The sequence below is a fragment of the Acipenser ruthenus genome, chromosome 27, assembly GCF_902713425.1.
Source record: "Acipenser ruthenus chromosome 27, fAciRut3.2 maternal haplotype, whole genome shotgun sequence".
Classification (NCBI taxonomy): Eukaryota; Metazoa; Chordata; class Actinopteri; order Acipenseriformes; family Acipenseridae; genus Acipenser; species Acipenser ruthenus.
In genome coordinates, this window is record NC_081215.1 from 22031605 (window position 1) to 22049695 (window position 18091).

The 18091-nt window shown below is 35.6% G+C and overlaps 1 protein-coding gene across 1 annotated transcript in view; it reads right to left on the minus strand.

Moving 5' to 3' along the window:
- LOC117432353 (spondin-1-like) overlaps positions 1–18091 on the minus strand; it is a 68124-nt gene that overhangs the window by 7680 nt on the left and 42353 nt on the right. The window contains exon 7 of the mRNA XM_034054150.3: positions 5334–5398. Within this exon, the coding sequence (XP_033910041.3) occupies positions 5334–5398 (65 nt within the window). The remainder of the gene's footprint in view (positions 1–5333; positions 5399–18091) is intronic.

Genomic DNA, 18091 nt, shown 5'->3' on the forward strand with positions numbered 1-18091 from the left:
CATCCAATGACTTCATACGACACCAGGGGGCACAGGTTGCTTGATGCCCTTGAAAGGAAGTAGGCCTCTAGAAATTAGATGTTGCATTTACATTGGGCGGACTGGGGTAAAATCTAAAAGGGTCTGATTTACTGCTAAAAAACATTTGAATCGACTCCTTATCCACTTTTTGCCACAATGACATTATCTATCAAAGGGAACCACATGCCTACCATGTACAGTGCATACTGAATTAAAGTGTCATTTTACTGAATTAAAGTGTCATTTTGATGCAAGCCAGACTCGTATTACTTGGTCTAGATGTGTGTGAGCTTTTTTTTGTTGTTTTTGTGTTTATGCATATAAGATTCTAAATCACAACATTATTCGTATTTTAGTTCTATTAAGACAGATCTATAGGACACATGTTTTAAATATGGACTGACTGTATTAAAAGACAATAAATCTATGTCTTCATCCAATATACTACATACCTCAACACAGGGTTAACCTGGCATCCCTTGCATTAAAACCTTATGAAAAGCCAGGCATTAAGAACTGCAAGAAAGACTTTACTAGAAATATTTAACTTGCTCCATGTTTGTACGCCACATGTTTCAGTATTCTGGAATGCTGAACTGCATCATGTGCAAGCTGCTTAAATCTTAACATCTGGTCTTTCAAAGAAAGAGCTACTCAGAATTTTTCAACTGAACCCACTGCTGCTTGAAAGAATTACAGTGATGGAATACACGCATTAAGATAAGGCAACATACCTTTCATTTAATATTCTGTTGTAGATATTGTATAGTATTATAGGAAAAGGACCAAGGGTGATAAAGAGAAGAAGATAAGATTCAGAGTAAAAAAAAAAAATAGAATACATTTCTTAAGAACATGAACATTAAGTGGCCATGTTTGTAAAATAGAAAACGTGGCATGGCATTCATACTGTCATTTTGCATTCTCTCTTAACTGACTAAATTAGCATTTTTAACATTCATTTGAATTATTTCTCCCACAGAAAGTCTCTGTCCTCTGTATCAGAGGGATGTGTGTTAGATTCCAATCACACAAGTTTTCAGTTCTCAAAACGTGCACTGCAGGACATCACTCACAGGCTAAGGAGAGTGGCTTCCCTCTAAGGGGGGAGAAAATGAAAAGATTATTGTGGACCCTCTCCGCCAGCCTTAGGAACAGAAATTGGAAGGTACATATAATGCTTAGCATGGCTTTAGATATTATAGAGGACCACAAAACTACACAGAATCCAGCCAGTGTCAACGCAGGCTTGGGATAGGATTTAATTGGCACCTATAACATTTTAGTTGGTCCAATAAAAAAAAAAAACACACAAACAAAAACATTCTTCTTGCTTAGATGCTCCCTGTAACTAACAGAACAGAACTACGTTAAGGGTCAGCTTCATCAGAAGTGATGGGTTATTCTGTGCTACAGGTCATATTTATTTGTCTAAAAAGATGCATGGTATGTGCTTTCAATAATAATTAAAACAATAATAAAAATACACACTATGCAAATTGACCTTCATGTTCATAGCTTTCCTCAAGTGAAGCGCTGTATTTTTTTTTAAAGACTTTACATGTGCTTTTACAGGTTTCATTGTCCCTTAATGTATCTATGAATCCTTTGTTTACTGTGGACTAAAATGTCAGCCAAATTTGCATCCCTTCTAAAAGCTACAAATCGGTGCTTTCGGAAATATTTTTAATTTTTTCTGAATTATGAAGGTTACGTAAATGCTTCCAAGCAATTTTTTGAAATGTTGGGTAATAATTTAGATCAGAACAGATTCTTTTTATCCTTATACCCAGTCCTTTAGGAATTGCTCTTTTAGTATAGATAGGATGTGCAGATGACATGTGTAGGTACTGATGCATATCAGTAGGTTTCGAGTAAAGATCTGTTTTAATAGATCCTTCATCAAGTTTAACCAAGGTGTCTAAGAATTCAGTTTCAGATTTTGTCCAACTTAAATCCACCGAAATGTTAGGGTGGATATAATTTGCTAATTTATAAAACTGTACAAGAGATTCTTCTCCATGTGCCCATATTCCAAATATGTCATCCACGTATATTATGTATTCTAATGGTTTCTTGTCTAGTTTACTCCGTAACATTTCCTCCCATTTGCCCATATACGTGCTTGCAGAATACATACCTAATTTTGAGCCTATTGCTGTGCCATTCTTCTGTTTGTAGCTTCTATTTCCAAATGTAAAATAACTATTTTCTAAAACAATGTTGATGAGACCCCATCGCTCTCATCTTGGTGACAAATTACTGTCAGACTTGGTGATGCTTAAGTGCGATTACAAACCTCAGACAGCAGTTTGATATTTGTAAAGTTAATGACAGAACTTACAATATACATGTCTAACCGTTTGTTTCTTCCCTCTGGAGGAGTGCAATGGTTCTTTATTTTAATTTGTATTCCATGTTCACACACACATTCTGATTCTTTGTGTGTTTCATCATAAATTTATTCTACTAGCCTCATTCGTCTTTCCCATTCTTTCAATTCCGTTATTAACTTATCCTTTATTTATGTATCTTCTTGTCGGAACAAACTTGTGCCACTTGAATAGTATTGCTTCCTGCAAGGCTGTTAATGTTTTATGATCCAAGAATAGGTTTGGTGAGAGGTAACCCAAAAATGCACAACAAAAACACCCCATGTGAATGATTGTTAGCTCAACATTTAAATACACAAAAAGATCAATTATAAGCAAAGAATACCAACATGACGCTGTATATTAGTATCTTCTTTGTCTGTAAAAATTCATGACAAAGCAGCAAGCTGTTGCTTTAATTTTCTGTCTATATGAAGAGGTGCGAGGTATCTGACATGACAAATAAACATGTGCTTCTTTATCTACATCATTTAAAACAAGGTTTTAATGGTAAAAAAAGGAAACCCGCAACAAGGTACTGTGTCGAAATAACGAACCATGAGCAAGGCACACTACAACATCATTTCCATGGCAACAAGTCACTGCAACTGCCCTTGACTGAAGTACCAAAGTTACAAGCCTGTGACAATGTTATCTAATACCATAACACAACACTTTGTTATGGGTTACTGCTCTCACTTAATAGGTATGCTTTTTATTTATTTATATTTTTACCAATTATAAAATGTCTTTACTCATTGAGACACCTGCAGATAACCCTAGAACCACACAAGAGAATTTAAGGCTACCCTAGCTGCACATAATGGAAACCAGACTTGGCTCCTGAGAACAGTTTAGAGATTTTTACACAAAAGTAAAAGGCTTTTAATTTTAACAGAACTGCAGTAGACGATGTAGAGAATTAGATTAGATAACTAAAAATGTATGTATTGCTACTTTTGAAATATTAAGAGCACTTAAGACAGAATCTCACTCTAAATGTGTCCTAGTGAGCTGTCACAGTTATATTATTTTAATTTCTGTGGATTGCTTCACTTATTCCAAAGGGATTTTCTGGGGCTACCTAATTACCAACGAATAAGCAATGCTTGGACTCACTGCACACTGTTCTCTTAATTAATTTTCAGCACATAAAGGTAAGGTACTGTAGGTACAGCATGAATCTCCTGAAAGACTCCTGAATAAAAATATCTATTAACCACCAGGGTGGATGCTCCAAAAGACTTGAAAAGCAAGTTATCTGATGTGATGAACCACGGGAACTAGACTGGTTTAAATATCTGTGGTTTAAATATCTTTGAAATATGCCAATGCTATTTTATATATATATATATATATATATATATATATATATATATATATATATATATATATATATATATATATATATATATATATATATATATATATATATAGTGGGGATCATACATAGGATTCAAGTATGGTAGATTAATTTTAAGACATTAGACCAATGTACAATGCCAAATTGATACTGACTGTACATTACTGTATTGTTATTGATGGGATTGGATTTATTCAGGTCTGAAAAGGGTTAATGATCCATTCCACAACAGGTTTTATGAACTTGCTTTCTCTTTTGCATGCCTAACTTATGTTTATGATTTTAAAAGCAGTTAAAATGTCTCCCACTAGAAAAACCATGTGTATAAATGTTCCATGAACTGCCCTGATATTATACAGCACAGAGAAAAGAATCTGTCCCAGGGAAACCCATTCAAATCCCAAATAATCAATTTTCATTAAACAGCTCAAAACGAGAACACCAGCGGGAAAACTCGAAATCACTGTGTGCCAGGGTCACTGTGTGTCATGCATTGTGTAAGGGATGTTGCATCAGGAAGACACACTATACAAAGGCCACAGTTTGATAGGTTTTGTGATTTTCAAAAGCATTAGATCGTACAACCTCTCGAACCTAACTGCAATAGTTACCATCGTTGGTTTTGATGAAATCACAAATGTGTGCCGACAAATAGTGCGTCTGCAACAGCGTTTTTACTGAATTTCCTGCCTTTCTGGTTTTGTGCCTGTATGTCCTGATTACACAATGCAAAAAAGTTTAATTAGTGGCTTTGATATTCATTATTTATCAGGTCTTTTTACCATGTGTGTCTTGCAGAAATCAATTAGGTGTCTTCTGTATTTATGATCAATGGAAGTAAATGAAAATAAAAAAGGCAGTACCCATGATAAAAATGTACAGCCTTGAAATGTAGAAACCCACTTGCAGTACTGTATTGTGTGGTTCTGGGTTTCATTTTAAAGGCTTTCAAAACCAGTGTGTAAGCCAGGGGTTGCCAATCACAGTCCTGGAGGGCCATCCCAGGTAAAATGAGATAATGAACTACTTCAGGGTCTTGATGGAGGTTTAATTAGTTTGATTAAACCATTTTGAACAGGGTTACACTAAATTCTAAATGGGCTGCCGCTGGAGTAATTGATTTAAGGGGAGAAATCTGTCTCTTTATTGGTAAATACTGATCTATTCGTTCTGCACAACTCATTCGAGACTCCTTTTTGATTGACAGTACATTGTGAAAAATAGGTCGACTTGGTGTCTTAATGAATCGAGCTGGTGGAATTTCATTAACCTAAAAACTGAGGAAACACCCTGAGGGCCTCGTACCCGTTTGCCTTATATAAGCTTATCAAAATAGAAAGTCTCAACACAAAACAGTAAAGGCAAATTAAACAAAGCATTGCAAAATCAAGTAATAAAAGTGGCAAGCAATTCAAATACTTTTCAATATATACGAAAGCTTATACACTATTTATATATACAAATTATTCATGAACAGCAAACAAATATGCAATACATACATACATACATACATACATACATACATACATACATACATACATGAGCCAGGAGTGTGGCCCCGTGCATTACCTACTTACACATTCAGTGGCTGCCAGGCAGGCCATTGTGCTTTAGCTTTGATGACTGTCAAAACATCATCACCCTACGAATAAAAAAAAAAAAAATACAAATTAGAAATTCACTTTTTATCTCTACAAATACTCTACATGAAAAACTGTTCCAGTCTAGAATTAGGAAAGTATACATTACAAAACAAAACCTTGTTAGTGTTGCTGTAGACTTTACAAGGACTCTGAGAGGGGGAGCACTGGGCACTTGCACCAGATAGCAGATTGCCAATGGGTTACATACAATGTCTTTCGCCTTTAGTACCCTGGTTTAATTTTCACAGGAGTAGAATTGTAATTTCTGCCATTTCTGAACAGCATGGACGTTCTAGGAATGTGTTGTGGGATCTAAAAGGGTGAATTCAAGCGGCTGTATAAACCATGAAATAAACTGCCATTCATTTTTAATAGGACTTTTGTAAGACATGAAGTGCTCCTGGTGGTTAAAGACTTCATACTTTATTGACCACACTAGGGGTGTTAATAGTTTAGAGTTTAAACATTGTTTAGAATGTAGACGTTTACATGTTATCAGAAATATGCTTGAGAAATACAGACATGTTTATACAGTAGTAAGTTTGTTTATGGAACAGATCGAATACTGGATATTAAATATACTCAGTGCTATACAAATGTAGTCATATACACATTAATATAGTAGTTTTTTATTATTTTAAACTAAGTTAAAACAGAAATGGAACACTCCTGAACACCAGAAATCCCAGTGAACAAGCCCGCCAAATACACCCACCCCTCGTAATAGCGCCCCTCGCGGGTTCGGATATGTCGCAGTGCTGGAGTTGGAGCCCCATTTTTACAGTTTAACTGCACATGCCTTAGCTGCAATATACATAGTTAATTACTGTATATATTATTTCGTACTGCACGATACACAAAAAAAAATATACAAAATAATTAAAAACAAAGCATTACTATTGTACTGTTATCATATACACAGGCATTGCACAATAACACAAAGCAAATTAAATATCTACCTGCTGAAGCAGTTTTTATTTTAGCAGACGACGTGTTCACTTGTAGCAGCAATGCACTTGCAAAAGTCACAGGGCAGTGATGTCAGCTCTTTAGCAACAAGCCTCCTATGTTAGGAATGGATTCTTTCAATGCAGCCCGTTTGTGCATTTGAGAAAGGAGTGAAAGACTCATGAGACTTAAGTTGATGAGAAGCAGTTACCCTCCACAGTACGATTAAAACGATATACTGCTTTTTATACAAAAAAATGACAAAAAGCAGGTTGCGTAGAGGATTTATATTAAACCGTGATGGCCCCGATAAAAGGTCGTGGTTGTACAGTATTTGTTAGCCTATTTGTTTTTCTATGGGTCTCTCACTATATCACTGCCCTTGATATATAGCAGATTTATACTGGACCCTGACACCCGTGATATATCGAGAGGGTGGTGTAGTATTTATAAAGATGTGAGTGATACAGTAGCTACTGTATTCAAGGTCTTTCTGAATTTTGTTTCATTTAAAATTTCAGCAATACAGTTCATTTCAATCTCACACGCTCCACCAGCATCCCACAGTTGTCTTAAGCAAATATTAAATGCCATTGAAAAAGCAAATAAATAATACATAATAGAAAAAATGGTTTGCAGACCATAAGACAGAACACCTGTGCAGGCTGGAAGAAAAGGTCAGTGTTGTTTACAAATCATGACCAACAGAAACACCCGCATCAGCAGTTTGTGAGTTCACAGACAGGGGATTAGACATAGGAGAAGCCAGCAGGGCTCCATCAAGTAGCTTCAGCTGAGTTTTTGCTTTTCACACTTAACCCTTCTAGGACCACTATCATGTAAACACGATAAAAAAAGCACCTTTGTTTTGATGACTTACAGGGCCACCGAACTTTGCAGTACAGTCTTGAAACACGTATCAATGGATAGGGGAGGGACTGACCTTCACTTCCTGATAGCTTTTTTTTGTGTGACGTCACCGAGAGGGGCATTTAGTGTTTAAAGGGTGGAGAAAGATTACAGCAGCCCGCAGAAACAAAACATCACAGGAACTTGTTTAGAGCTAATAAAAAAGGGGAAACAATGTAAATCTGATGTATTTGACTTATAATTATATTAAAACATTTATTCTGTCCCATGTGTTTTAATATATGTTTTTACAATATTTATAAATATCAAGAAACGAGTGGATATAAGCATATACTATTTCATGAACTAAATGTATCAGGTGTGTTTTTTTCTCCTTATTACTGATAATAATGTAATGAATAACATTTTATTTATAAATATTTATTTTGAGAAACTAAATCAAGTAGTGTCCATTATTGCTTATAAAGACAAAAAACGTGTATTATGTCATTGCAATCACTCAGCTGAATCAATGTCTTGTAATGTGCCCAAACATTAATATTTTTCAACAAAACTTTCAGGATGTAAGGTCCCTCTGGTCATAGAATAACACTTTGTTACACATGTATCTCTAAGTGGAATACATAATAAAAAATACTTTTAAAAAAAAATAAAAAGCAAAACGTTTGTAATGCTCGGTCCTGAAAGAGTTAAAGGTTCACAAAGTGCGGGAGGCACAGAATTCCTTCAAGCTATTCTGCAGCTATGTTCTCTACCTACACTTCGATGCAGTCATAAGTCACTTGTAATTGACAGTTCCTACAGTGCTATTCCTTCAGTTTAGAAATAATTGTGTCTTTTGCCTGCTAAGTGGTACATGCAGCAGATCCCCCCTGCTGCTTTTAATCCACAGATTTGTACCATCTTTGAATAGTGCTCTACATCACTGCAGTAATCACAGGGGACTATTTATCCAACGAATGTTTGTTCGCATGGAGCATTTTTTTATGGTTCTCTTATTTCATTTGAAAACAGGGAGTCAAAGGAAAACCACTTGGCTCGGAAAGTGTCGTTGTGGCAAAGTGGTTAAGCTTCCACCTTTTTCATCTCAATGCACCAGATGTAGAGTTTATGGAATGTGGCACCGAGGATTAATTCACTTTTAGAAACTGGGATCAGAACAAATTGTTCAACCAAATCCCAGACATGCACTGATCTATCGGACCGACTCCAGCCTTCTTTATACATTAAATCCCAGACATGCACTGATCTATCGGACCGACTCCAGCCTTCTTTAATACATTTTATCCACTGTTACTTTAACCACAGTGCTATCCACTACATGTGTATTAGAACGCTTTAAATATATTCTGTAAATGAAATATGAAGTGAAATACCAGCACAGGAAAGATTACACATTTCTTAGAAGAAAACATTTCAATGCATAATAGTATTAAATATTGCTTGCTACGTGATGACTGAGCGTTGAGTTAAACCGGTACTAAACCTAATGAGGGGTGAAAAATCAGGTTTGAGAATGCCAGCAGGTACATGTTTATTATAACTCAAGTATTAGCTTTCTGGTGGAGACTGCCAAAGGGCACAGAAGTCACTTGGAGAACTGAAGGCCTCTGGGCACTGACTAGGCTTTGAAAAGTAAACAAGTTTATTTCAAGTGTGAGTTCAATTACTCCCGGGCTTCCCAGTTCTTGACTGCTGTATTAGCACAGTAACTTTACAGCTTAATGTGTTCCACAGGGGGATAGGAAGAGCATTTTCACTTTGAACTCACTTCCTGGGAGTTTTCTCAAAGCCTCTTAGGACCAACAGCATTGTTGTTAATCCAGAGCATGATGTGTTGAATCATAGGCTAATAATAATAAAATTAAAAAAGCCTATTTTGTTTAATATCTCTTCTCAAGGTAGTTTTTTTTTTTGTACCATTTTTAAAACCCTGTAATTAGTGACAATCCAGTGTGTATTTACAGACATGCAAGCTCTAAAAGTACAGCTGCCATTTTGTTTAAGGCATATACTCCAAGTCTAATGTCTTACTCCTGCCCGGCTCTGTGATTCACAGTGTTTTCAGTACCGTAAATGTCAACTGTAAAAATGAAATGTCAGGAAATCTAGATGATGGAGCAAGCTACTGCAACATTCAGCCTCTTCCACAGTAATCCTGTGGGAACATTTTTACAGACAATGAGGCAACACATTACAATCCATAGGTTCACGGTAACATGATAGACCCCTTGATTATGATCTGTAGGTATTGAAAGAGAGATTTTGTCAAACACTACTACCACGGATTATGAAAAATAACTTGTGTAATTACAGCAGAGGAATCTTTAGCCACAAACGTCAAAACATGTTTGTACTCGCTTGAATAGCGATATCTAATATTTTTCTTACTTGCCTTGTAGCACTATGATACAGAAACCTTATGTTAACAGATGGCGCCAAGATACAGACTGAAAGGGTTAACATGGGCCCAATTATGGGGCCCATGTACGGTTAACATATACGGTTTATCTCAGCTACAATAAGCATTCACATACAATGCAGGTTCTGCGATAGCTGTGGGCTGTTTAGCTTCATCAACCACTGATTTATTCTATATAACAAATTACTAACAACGCAGTCCTTTTAAGGTCTCCCAGGGCTTATGCTGTTGTTTTGCTTTGGTGCTTACATTAACATTTACCGCCCCAAAGGGTTTTCAAAGACAAGTACTGAAATTGTAACTTTTAAAACATAGAAATTGGTACATTTGCCAGGAAAAAAAAAAAAAAAGCATTGTTGTATAACTGTGGAAAGATGCAAGCCAGGCAGGCATGCTAGTCCTCTTTTGAAACAGTATTATAAAGTGGATTAGTTTTTAGATCCATTTAATTTAAAGTTCCCCACATAGATACGCTTCCTTGCGACACAAAATTGCTGTGGAAAATCTATTCCCTTACAACAACTCACTGATGCATAAACCACATACATGTCCAGCTCATCACAAATTCCCCACAGCTTTGAAGCTACCTTCAATGGGTTCCTAAACTAGTTCTTGCATTAACTAAATTAACATGATTGTGACAGGTGGCGATATATTTTGTCACTGTTTATGTAGGCAGTTGTTAAATTACATAATACATTGGTACTTCGTAACTTAATTTTCTAAAATATTAGACTACAAAATTACCCAATTAATGGAACATTATACACAAAAGGAATCAAGTGATGTAAATACTTTTGAGGTCTCAGAGCATAACATAATTTGACTATTTGTCATCACCTTTAACTGTGCATTAATTGTACATATTATTATTATTATTATTATTTATTTCTTAGCAGACGCCCTTATCCAGGGCGACTTACAATTGTTACAAGACAATGTTACAAGAATCACATTATACAGATATCACATCATTCTTACATACAATTCCCCATTTATACAGTTGGGTTTTTACTGGCGCAATCTAGGTAAAGTACCTTGCTCAAGGGTACAACAGCAGTGTCCCCCACTGGGGATTGAACCCACAACCCTCTGGTCAAGAGTCCAGAGCCCTAACCACTACTCCACACTGCTGCCTTGCATAATAAATCTATTTCATTCTAAGCACACTACTTATTGTCATCCAATGTGGTCATCCATTTTCCATTTCAATGTTAATACAATATAAAATGGTATTTTACATTTCATCCTTTCAAGGTAAAAAAAAAAAAAAAAAAACTATAACGAATGTTTTTATGTGTTGCAGGGTAGCAGCAAGACAGACACTCAGAAGCAAAGATGCTGCTGTTTCAGCGATAAAGCACACATTTAATACACTAAATAACACAAAGTACAAACAAAAAGGCACAATGGCCAAAATACAGGTAAACCAAACAGAAAAACGTAGGCAGGGCATTCGCCTTCTCTAATTTACAAGTACACAATGCAGAGACACCATAACAACACAGATTTTACTCACCAAACTCCTCTACCAGACAGAGGATTTCTGGTTGCTTTTATGCAGGCACCAATCTGCACTAACTGGTGAGTGGCCACACCTGTGTCCCTGCCACAATACGGTTCAGCAGAGATTCAAAATGTAATGCTACTGTAACAAAATACAACTAGATAGCATGTTCTATTTATAATTTTCAATTTGCCTGCATGTATAGAATGAGTATTAGGACAGTAATAATCATTTTATAATGATCCTTATTTCTTCAGGTTAATTTAGAAAGCACAGAGACTAATAACAAGTTGATCCTCTTTACGGTGCTATTAAGTTCTCATGGACACCACCAGTGTATTGAGGATTTTTTAAATTTAAACTTAATAGAATTTTGATATTTTAGTTTCAGGGTTATCTCGTAAGTCAACGGAAGATGTCATTATTAAAAGTATAAGGAAGATGAAAAGAAATCAGCGAACGAGGGCATGCTTTACACTTCACACAGATGTGCCTTGCCTTTACATTCGCTCTTAAAATGGAAATTATTATTTCTGGGTCTCCACCAAAGGACCAGATGAAAAGGAATTCGAAAGCTTGGATCAACTTGAAAACGTGGAGTTCCTTTCGAGGTCTTAAACATGGGAACGGATGCAAACATTACACTGCTGCCGGATCAAACTGATTTTACTATTCAAAATACAGAATCCATTATACAGAAGCCATCCCACTTCCTTTGCTACTGCAATAAAAGCACGACACAAATGTGTGCTGTGCAGGGATAACATTACTTTTCAGATGGAGTGAGAGGGAACAGAAAATGATAGCATATCTGTACTGGTCACTGTGCACAGTCAGGTACTAGGATGCATTATTGTAGTGCCTCGGTCACGTGATACTGCTGTGTGTGTGTGTGTGTGTGTGTGTGTGTGTGTGCGATTGTTCATGTTCCCACCTTTACTACAATCTAGTTAATTGGGAAGGTCCATCACGGCCTCAGTAATAGCATCAGAACCAAGACACAAAACTGCTATTTACTATCAACTATCTACTGTACCCATGGACTTGAAAAGGAATAATGAAATGCACACAGCAGGCCTGTATTGTGCCCTTAACAATATAATGCATATTAAAAGATGAAAAAGAAGAATGTCTAGGGCTAACTTGAGGTCACCCTACAAAACCCCCGGACACTGAAAATGTCATTCTAGCAATGTTTATAAGGGGATTGCATCTTAGTTACTCCTCATTAAAAAGGCTGAAAAGCAACAACATAAAAACAACATCTTTAAGCCACCATGTTAGTTCCTGATGCGGTTATAATAACAACCTCTTTCCTGGCTACAACAAATTGCTTTCCTGTTTGTTCTCAGCTGTCCTTATTAAAAAGAAAAAAAAAACACAACAACAACAACAACATCATTATGCTCCTGTACTACTTATCATCCATAGGAAAATTAGCATATAACTATTAAAAAATAAATATGTATTATAATACTATGGTAAATCAGACATTGCTTCAATCATTTGTTGGAACTGACTCAAAGACAATATTAGTATTAAAAGTGACGTTTTTAAACGGGTTAACCTCCCCCCCATCCCCCACCCTAATATAATCCAGAAAGTTATTACTACTCCAACGTACTCCAAGTAATGCACTAGTAGCTCCTTAACCCTTTCTATCTCAGCATGCGTTATAAGTATTGAGGCCCAGATGTTTGACGTCTGATTGAAGATGCAGTGTGTATTACAGTGCGGTGCTCAGTACTTTACTGCAGGTACTGTGGTGGGTTAGGATTGAGACTCTTGTTATATCAAATGCCAGCATTGTAATGCTATTTTAAGCATTAGCTATGAACTACAGTTCATCTGTATGTGGTGCCATTTCATTAAACAGAAAGGGCCAGTCAAAGTTGCAGGGGACAATTTTATCAATGTTATGTTGTTTTCACAAATTGGCTTGTCAGGCAATGTGAAAAGGGACAAAATAATTGGTGCAGAAAATAGCACAGAAAACCGCACAGAACCCATACAAAAGAATGGTCCCAAGCAGGTAGAAAGCATCCCATTAAAAGAAGGCATGTTATAAATGCTGATAAAGAAGGCATCACTATACAGTGTAGTTCATAAACTGAGGGGTTATCAACAGTAATTTCACTTTTATCACCTTTATAGTGATATTTTTTCTTTTTTTATTCCAAGCTGCTGCATGACTTCATTCACTGACCTCTCACGCTATCCAGATTCCCCTGGGTTCACCCCTTTCCACAAAACTTTTTTTTTTCATTTTTGATAATTGATGAATTTCACAATCGTTTGTCAGAAGTGTCTCTTCTCATGGCAAGCCAACAATGGCATGAGTTTCTCTAACAAGGTTTTTTGTCTTGAAATCTGCTGTCAGCCCATTTGAACACACGACAGTAGAATGAGAGTGTGTTTCTCCAATTTCAGGAACCTCAATAATGCGCTTAGAGGACTGCAAACAACTTCTGTTGCGAGATAATAATTATGTTAGTGTTTGTCATGGGATCCATGCACTGCTTGAGAGAACAGAGCCTGGGAGGAAAAATGTAATAATACAAAATGCGCTGGTAGCCCTTGGTAATTTATATTATGAACTGCACCTAATTTAAAAAGAAAAATAACCTTTTTTGTCCCTATTTTTGAATGTGTGACTTGATATTTGGTTACAGATATTAAAAACAGTGGACGTGAATTACAACAGGGAGTTCTACTGAGTGGTAAGAAATATTTAAAGATGTTTGATATAGCACAGTATGCTGCATATAAAAAACCGTATAGAGTAAATAAATAAATAAGATGGAACAGTAATTATAATGCACAGCAACACCACGGATATTTTTAAAAGACTAATATTGTGTGACCTTGTTTAGATGCCTCGCTAAGATCGGACTACAGTAAAAGGCTGTGATACCAATGTCCTTCGTGGCTGATTATATTCTTAGATGAACATGTGATTACAATCTGTCAATGTAAACATTTTCCAGCGACTCACTGTTACGCAGGGCTCAGGAAATCAAAGGAAGGGTCAGAGAGGTCTCAATCTCTTCATTTAAATTCTGCATTGAACACTTTTTAATCAAGAATGTATTGATGTCTAACAATCTCACTTTTCTCTTGCTATAGCGGACAAAGGTTTTTAACTTAACAGCAGCTTTAACTTCAGATTGGCTTAATTGGTCATACTTTGTGATTTCTTAGAACAACTCCAATTATATTTGACCATGTTTGTTGGGAAATAATTCTTGCCTAGATTTAATTTAAAATCTCAAGATAGGCTTATGCAAAGCTTATCAAGAAAAAGATATACCTAATTTGTCATGCTTTCTAATTTATCAGACATGTGCAAATTATATAGCATAAGGATTTTGCAAGTTACAAACAAAGTTCACACCACCAATCAAACAAAGGTGTTTATTTTAAATTGCAGTGATTGGGACTGTGTTAAAATGTCTAAAAGAGAAAAAGTGCTTTGGTCATTTACTCTGTTTATGTCCAAACAACTTTCTTTCTTTGGAACACCCAGAAGTAACCATAACCTGTATATACCAATGCCACCTGCTGGATACTTAATGCATAACAGCTTATTGTAGGTGAAGGAAAAATATATGGAAATACATTTGTGCCATCTGATAAACGCTTCTCAGGTTGATTACTTTCATATTACAGAACATTGGAATAAAAAAAAAAAACATATTAACATGAATTATATTCACTTCCAGCCCTAGACTGATTTAAAATGGGTTCTCCTTTTCATTTTAAATACCTTTGATGAGAAAATCCCCCGAAAAGGTTTAAAATATGGTATCATCCCAAACATCTTTGTAGCTGGCAGCTAGAGAAAAGAGACAGAACTCTTGGTTTTTATAAGATATTAAAATTACAATGCTGCAGGCGCCGCACCTTGCTCGTTTGTTTACAAGGCAATGCGTTTGAGTGATAAACTAAAGTCGGCAGGTTTTTCAATCTTCTTACTAACAAACAGCTGTTCAAACATTCAGATCTACTGGAGCTTTTTCATATTGTACTGCTTAAAAATTAGCATACAAATAGCTATTTAACAGTAATATTACCCTAGTTTATTAGCCAGCAGGCCATGCATCACATGGCATCATTACATTATGCTGCCATGATCCCGAGCAAACCATTTGGACACTTATTTTTACCATTATGTGATTCATTGTGCGTGACTAAACCATATCTAAACAATATTTATTCACTGAAACAAACACTTAAGTATTCTAAAAAAAAAAAGGATTCAGAATCAAGTTTATTTTACAGTAAAGACCCCACATTAGTTTTATGGTTTTACCCACAGTGTTTTCATTGTTTGAAATAAATGTTTCTTATTAGCTAGAAACTCAGAACTACCAGAGTGATTATATCCCACAAAAGACTCCCACATAAGAACTTATGATACATTACTTTCCCAGATTGACTTATACAATATAAGGTTATGTATAATGTATTAAGCACTGGAGTTTATGGAATTTCTAGAATAGGAAACAATATTAACACCCAGGTTATCTACATGTATTACCAGTACAATACTACCTTTAAATGTATTCTAGCAATACCACCTTAAAAAAAAAAACAGTTTTGCTTTCTGACATTTTCAGTTACTGTACTTCCAAAAAACAATATTCTGACATGTGTATCATTAAATTATAATTGAAACCTACAGAACAATATACTTTCAGAGTGAAATGTAAGGTCAGTTTTTTTTTTTTTTTTTTTCCTGCAGCAATCTTTAGTGAATGGAATTGCATACTGGTACATGTACATGTATGTCTGTCATAATAGGTATTGAAGATTATATTGAACGTAATTACAAAAGATATATTATCTTGCATTGCTGGTGCTGTATGTATATAGAAGTATAGACACATGCCATTAATATTCTACAAACACATAATGCTTCAAACCATACTCTGACTTTGCTTCAGCAGTAATGAAAAAATATTACACCCTCAAACTTATTATTGAAATGGTAGGGCATCTAGTCAATTGCCTTGATTATTCATAACCTGACTTTTAGTTAAACACCTTGGTTATTACTGTTTTGTACCATCAATCACTGTTAAGCATTAGAGAAGTGACCACGAAGTTAAATCATGCCTTTTGAGTTAACACATGTACTAATTGGTTTTCTTTCTTCAGAATCATTGTTACTTATGAACAGATGGTGTTACAATGTATGCAAGGATGGCACGCAATTACAGTGTAAAAAGAATTGCTCTTAAATTGCTGAAAAATATTCAAATCAAAAGATGTTGCCTCAATAACACCCTCTGTAAAGTTTTTTGTTTTTTTCCCCCTTCTAAACTAACTGGAAGAACGGTTTTGCACTGTATTACTTTTGGTGTACTCCAGCATAGACCAGTTTAATTTTCGCCATTAACAGCCAACAGCACTGTGAAACAATCATTTTATATGGATCAATTAAGTGTACAGAGTCCAATTAAGTTGCAAGGCAGTGCTCTGTCCCTCCATGTGATGCGATACAAACACAACACATGCCTTTGCAATCATGCTTTATTACTTCTATTCACATTTATGACGGTTGCTATACAGCACTTTAATCCCCCACTGGTCAGTACGTCATTCTTAAAAAGGAAGATATACCCTTTTTCAAGCAGGAGAAAATTAAATCCTCTCTAACTACATGGTTCCTTGCCTGCACCTTGTGAACATATGATACCCAGCTGGTCATTTTTATACCATAGCTTGTGCAAGTTCTGTCACATTGACATGATGAACTTAAAGAAAGGTTTCACAAAATTAAATGCTGGGCCCCTTGGGGAATGCTCAAAGCAGTATTCTGACAGAATTATCTGAGAATTATAAATATTTCACTAAGCATTATGTAAATGTGTGTGACTTTCAAAACAGCTTGCTAATGCACTTATTACTGATTCATTCGTCTTGGAAACTTTTTTAAACTCTGCCATCACACCCTGAAGGGCCAAATGCACTTTAAGATATTGAAATAATTTGGGTTCTTTGATTACACTAGACTAATCATTACTATATTTTACAACTCATCAACGGACAGATCAATAGAGATGTCAAAGCTAATCTGTTCTGCATTCCACAGTCATTTCTCATGCTGCTGAGTATATCCCACTTAAACCTGTGCAGTGTTTCAAATCCAATTTTACATCAGCTGAAGAATAATTTGCATATACTGTACTGTAGAGTACAATGAAGATCTAGCCTATGATCAGTGGTTTAGCATAATAAAACACAGGGGTTCTGCAGCAAAAAAGGATATCATTGTACGGTATGTATAATATAGGGATGATGGGAACATTAAAACATGAAAGTTTTATGCTCTGAAGGATGAAGTAAATCATTCTCTCATTATACTAAATGCTATGCGGTGGCTGCTGTTGTGAATTCCAATTTGTAGTCTCTTTACAGTCTACAATCCTTCTATCTACGATTCCTGAAGAAACAATATTTGTGCAATTCAATGTAAAACAATAACTGCTACAGGTCTCATTTTCAAATAAATTACAGCACACGTGGTAAGAATGAGCTGGAAACGCTTTAACTCTGTATATTATATAGGTTTTAAATATATGTATATTATATAATCCACTTATAACATATAAGCCTCCAGTAAATGTTGCAATATGCAAATTACATCTCCATTAATAAACAAAGGTGGCTGGGAATTATTTTTTACCACTGGAACCTGAACCATCAGGACTGACACATGCTGTTTAGCAACGCTCTTAATGCAAGAAAACAATGGCAGTATCATTGTCATGTATCATAACCAATTACAGTATTTTTCCCATATGCACTTATTATGCCCATGCTGTAATAAAAAGCGTGTCAAGCGATGTCTCTATCAGAATGAAACAGCGACACTCTTATCTCTTTAGACAAGAGTCATGACACTATTAAAGTACTGTCAAAACTCAAACGGGTAGATTC